Source organism: Typopeltis vanoorti, chromosome 2 (genome assembly GCF_054136105.1).
Source record: "Typopeltis vanoorti isolate ZY-2024b chromosome 2, IOZ_Tvanoo_1.0, whole genome shotgun sequence".
In the NCBI taxonomy this organism is placed as follows: domain Eukaryota; kingdom Metazoa; phylum Arthropoda; class Arachnida; order Uropygi; family Thelyphonidae; genus Typopeltis; species Typopeltis vanoorti.
Window position 1 is genome coordinate 45274335 of NC_143550.1, and position 6000 is coordinate 45280334.

The window sequence follows — 6000 nt, forward strand, 5'->3', positions numbered from 1 at the left end:
TTTTTTTAATTTTTATTTTGTGCTTTGATTAACTTTCTTCGGTTCTGTATTATACACAAGTGTTTAAATTTCTCGGCATTAACAGAATAATAAATATATAATCGCATATACCTCATATGCGATTATATATTTCAAGTCAAGAATCAGTCGATGTTATCTCTACAGGTTAGTAAATCACATTCCTGAGGTGAATTTGCAGTCGGACTCTCATATTTATATTAAGGAAAGGAAAAAAAAAATCAACAGGTACTTTGATTTGGCGCCCTGCTTATTTCCTACGTCAGTTAGTATGGTTCCCTGTCGCCCAAGTGCGTGTTTACGTACGGTGTTTCACATACGTCATCACCTGTGTGTTCATGCATATATTTATACACATCCACACATCCTATTTACATTATGTATAAGGCTTAAGTCTTGAAATATACACAAATCTTGATCGAAAATGCATTGGATGTAGCTTACGTAATAAGATTACATACTGATAATTAAGTTTCGTGTTGCTAATACCTGATAGTTATTAAAATACTCAAACAGGTACTGTAATATGATGTAAAGAACTACACGTACTCGATTTAGACACGTAAGTTACGGAAGAATACCAACTGTAGGTTGTTTCAAAACTATAATAAAGCTATAGGAACTGAACGCGTATTCAATCCTACCTCCAAATTTAAATAATTTCCATGAATTTGAAATCATCGCAAGATCTACAGATGTAAATGTATTCCTCAGTGTCTTCTCCCACATTTAAATTATTTTGTATTCAAATTCGGAATTGAATAATAAATGATTCAACAAAATTCGATACAGCATATATTGTAATCACTGTATTGCGCATGCTCTTTAGTCACGAGATCATTAATTGAATTTTAACTGTGAAGTCAACGGTCATTCTTATGTATAAAAAAACGTGTGTAAAAACGTAATCCTTAACTGATTAATTATGATAATTTCAAGTTTTTTAGGATAAAATAAATCTCTTGATTATAAAATTTACTCTTCACTTGCAGCCTCTTCTTTAATCTCTGTTTTAATGTACTTCAATTCGCAATCTACCACAGTACGAAACTAACCAATGATTAAGTTTATACCGTTTTTATTTTCAGTTTAACATAATGCAATTGTTTTAAAATGAACAAGATTGCTATCATTACATAGCATCCAAATAACAATGGTCGCGTGGCGCGTGTTATTATACGTAATCAACAAGTGCTGTTAAATCTGAACTACATTAGAAAAAAAAAAAGGTAGGTATAGACATGTACTACTTACGTACGAAATCATTGGAACATTCAACGAAGCTGCAATAGTTGCTTCTACTTCACAAGAGTTTTCTGGTCCAAAGAATGCGATAGCTCCCTCTCGCCATTGCTGTATCACAGCCTTTGTTGAAACGAGGGTTTCCCCAAGAGTATCATTGTAAATCAATTTTAGTTTATGACCTCTTAATAGAGAAGAATTATAATTAATACGATCGATAGCATAAGTGATTGCTCCCGATATCACCACTCCTTGTTTCTTAGTGTTGGTGTTGATACTCTTAATGGTAGGGAGGTAACCCACGGTGAACGTTTCGGCAAAAGCGAAATGAGGTCCGGTGTCGACTATCCAAATCGATATCACTAAGATAAATATGAGCAACTGGAAGTATCTAAATTTGGCAACGATAATTCCCACATTTCGCGAACAGGTAGCGAGCACTTCGATCCTTGGCGAAGCCATTCTACGAACTCTGAATGGCAGTAGAGACAGCCTCAGTAGTAGAAACAGCAGCGACGCGTAACATGGCTGTCGCACACTGCGGGAGAGCACGTGCTACACCGTAGCGATCCTTTACGACGATAGCCACCGTAAACACGTGGGTGTCCTTGCGACCCAGTCAGAGCCACTACTGCGTGATGGGAGTAACCGGGGAAAAAACGGGCAGGTAGAAGTCACCTTGATCGGCAGTTTAAGATCCCGAAGAAGAAGAGTCCGGTCGAAAGAAGAAAGATAAAAAAATAGGAATGAAAGAAAAACTTTTGCCGTCTTGGAGTTACACGAACCAAGAAAGGTACGGAACTTTGATACCAACCAATCATCGTATCAGCAGATTAAAATCATCGGACGAAAACTATTAGACGATGTTGCAAACCACACTTTTAACAGAAACTCGGTCCGTAAAAGGCACTAAAATCCGCTAACATACGCGATTGCGTTTTCGAAACAATGCGTTTGACCTCGTTTTTCTTTCGCGCACGTTCTGTTGCACTGATGGAAGCAAAATGAAACAGTTGTCTGGCGAGCTGCGAGTGTGTGTACGCGCGCGCGCGTATGAGTCTGTATGTAACAAGCACGTGACTACGTGTCGTTTCCAGCTACAGAAACACCTCATTTCCTTCTCTTCCCCCCCCCCACTCCATCACACTCGTTAAAATGAGGCTACCAAATGAACCAGATACAACTACTTTAAATTTCAGGCTTTTAAATACGCACTTCGTCACTTAACCCATTCGTATTCACAACCTTTTCTCGAGGAAAGCGACACGTGTGTTTTTCTGTTACGTTGACAGCTGTGCTGTTCGACTTGCCTCTACATTGACTTGTGGTGTGCCTTCCGACAGCTAACTTTGCAGCCAAGCTTCTCTCATACCCCCCCCTTGCTCTTTCAAATGAGCATACAAATATGACCTTGCCCTGGCGGTTTATTCATGCCGAAAAGACGTTTTACGTATAGTGTAAGTCTTTAAAGTTTGGAAGCAACGCATTAAGTTTTAGTAACTAAATTATCCTGTAGTACGAAATTTTCAAGATCAGGAGATTTGACCAAACTTTTTTAAAATTAAAAATATTGTAAATAATTAATATTGGTAAACCATTATCGCTATCAAAGAGAGAATAAAAAAAAGAAATTAGTCTAAACACTAAGCGTTCAAGTCGATTTTAACTTAAAAATCTGAAAATTGAGTTAGAAATAAAACACTTGGCCAAAGACGAGAGGTCCCTATTATTAAAAGTTAATTAAAATTTAATTACTGTGGTATACGTGTGAATTTTTAGTTAGATACGAGAGGTGTTCTGAGAAAAATTAAGGCAGCGAACAGATGGTGTGTTCATGTCGGAATTGTATTTAAAGAATGAAGATTTAGGAAAGAACTTGACATTGTTAGCATTCGGGAAAGTGTTGGCAGAGCTAATCTCACGTGATGTGGTCATTGGGAGAGGAGAATGGGAGAGGAAAGGTTAACAAACATGTGTTTAATGCCAGGATGGTACGCAAAAGACCTAAAGGAGGAAGATAACGTGTGTTGATGCAGTAAGAGGTGTGATAGAAGAACAAAATATAAGAAATGAGGATATTTGAGTCCTGACCGATAACAGGGAGTTAGTAACGATTAAACTTTTTGTGTTGTGTTATCATAATATCCTACACATCCACCCTTCTGGTCAATTAATATACACAGTGCAATTGAGAACCACGGATACATTAATTAGAGGTACCTAAACATACATTTAGGCATAGCTAATTTGTATATTTCAAAATAAGTTTCAGGAAAAAAAAAGACTTTCTAGTTTATTTAGTTGGAAAGGCCTGGGCTTCGAATACTGTCTCAGATTCAAAGAAACCTTTATAAAGGCTTTCGACTTGAAATATGAGTTTGCCGTCTCAGACGAAGGCGGAGTGGTTTCTTCTGCAGTAAACTTCGGTTGTTTGTTATCCCAATAGACAGATTAACCTGCCAGAGAACACGTACAATTTACAAAGTATATATAGGTAGGAGGATTATCTTCATTGGTTTAACTAGGTTTCTTTAAATCCAAATCACCTGGTTGTCACAGATCATTGATCTTAAACAGGTATCGGAAGATGAGACAAGATGAAATCAGAAATTGAGGAAACTAGCATGGCAATGATAATTTCCTTTGATTCTGGCTTTATCGAAAAAAGGAAGAATGTGGATCATTTATCTTCTTCTGTAGTAAGCAGCTGCATGTGAGGGTTAATCCAACTTCGACCATCTTCAATGAATCGTTGAGATGAATCAACCTTACTGGAAATAAATAAGTAACCTAATTATGAGTTACGTCATTTCATAAGGTGGATTCATCACATAAATGGATAATGATAGAGAAAGGAGGGCTCTTAGTCATAGACAAAGTAATGGAAAAATGAATTAGCCATCGCATCTCAAATATTCTGCATATAGATCACTTTTTAGCAAGGCAACATGTCAGGGTTTGGTTTCATAAAGAGAATATCGGTGACCAGAAATTTGTTTACGTTCTACGAAGCCATCTGGAAAATAGACCAAGGTAATGACTACTGTATGATTTATTTGGAACGCTAACAACTACTTTGCTATAATCTAAAGAAATCACTCTGTAGTCATTACCTTGGTCTATTTTCCAAGCAGCTTCATAAAAAAAAATAAACAGATTTGTGGTGACCGATTATCCCTTGAAGAAACTACACTGTGACATATTGTACCTTGCTAGACAAGTGTCATTAATATGCCTGACAAGTATTGATGACCACCTAGTAAGGTAGGTATGAAATAGATTAATAGACAAATAACAAGATATAATGGTGTAGGCGCAAAGAACCAGGTTCCAAGGAGCCATTTGCCCACAGGATTTGATGTTAGGACATTTGATTGATATATTCGTAAATTATTTATGCTCAACTATTCCGAGTAATTAAATTTTCCCTCTTTAATAGCGATGTAAAGCTGGACAGAGTACTTAATTATTCAGATATCCTAAGATGGACAAAGAAGTGGCTTTTGGAATTTAAAATCAGATGCAGGTATACTCGAGATTCGGTTAGAAAATCAGTATACGTTTTTACAGATTTTAATGTCGCGAATCACATTATTAAGACAACACTAGTAAAGCTCACCATATTGTAGATTTAATTAAAAGAAGTTTCAGTTGTAGGATAAAGGAAGTTACAATACCAGTATTTAGGCTAGTATATACTTAGGCTCACTTTACTCACTAAGATTTTTAATGGATATCAAGAAAATTGAGGGTATTTACAAGAGAAGATTGACTAGGCGTGTAGAGTGATTGTATCACGCTAGTCACGAGAACTGGTTGGTTAATCGTAATCTGATGATTTTATCTAACAGGCGATGAAGAGCTCTGAGCAGGCCTCAGAGCAACTTGTTGAAGTTGTTTGTGCCGGAGTCTACTAGTGAGCATTATAGAAATATCGTAACAATGCAGAAAATCCATTACATTAATATTTTAATACATATTAGGTTTCTTCTCTAGGAAAGTCTATTTTTTTTCAATGTTTACAATCCGGATTCGCAGAAAAATCTACACAATTTCATGAAACAATTAGGGTTTAGGATCACAACACAGAGGCATAATTTGCCATAATCTCTCACACATGTTCTGAAAATTATCCATAACGATGAAGAATTTCATTCATCATTCAGCTTGAGAGATGACTTTCCAGATTATTGGAGGGCAGAACCGGCATTTTACTTCAAAATTACAGACATAAAAATAATAAAACGAAAAGATTTGAATTTCACGAAATAAAACTTTACTCATTAATGTTCATGTTTTTATTTTAATGCAATGGCAATTACAAAATTAGGAAATTGAAAATTTCAAAACTATTTTCTTGTTGCCTTTGTAAACATGTTACCCAATTATTGGTTTGCTTTGCATGTGCCCTGATTGGAAGCCTGAAATAAGTTGTAAAAAGTTTGTTCTTCAAAACAGAGGAACAGATTATCCAAGATTACCCAATTCTTAACTCATCTGCGGTTCCTGGATTTGATTTAGATAAAAAAAATTAGAAAATCTTAGTAATTGAAGATGTATATATATATTAGGTCAAATTCAATTTCACATATTCCTGTAGCATTCTGCGTATAAATCTAGTGTGTGTGTGTGTGTGTGTGTGTGTGTGTGTGTGTGTGTGTGTGTGTGTGTGTGTGTTGATCCCCACGAGAGATTGAGGGACCAGTTGGAACTGATATAGAAGGTTCTTTCATTTATTTA

The 6000-nt window shown here is 36.0% G+C and overlaps 1 protein-coding gene across 1 annotated transcript in view; it reads right to left on the reverse strand.

The window, feature by feature from the left end:
* LOC150108978 (receptor-type guanylate cyclase Gyc76C-like) overlaps positions 1–1797 on the reverse strand; it is a 276890-nt gene extending 275093 nt beyond the window's left edge. The window contains exon 1 of the mRNA XM_090401394.1: positions 1273–1797. Coding sequence (XP_090257520.1) covers positions 1273–1722 — 450 coding nt within the window. The 5' untranslated portion in view covers positions 1723–1797. The remainder of the gene's footprint in view (positions 1–1272) is intronic.
* Between the last annotated feature and the right edge of the window lie 4203 nt (positions 1798–6000).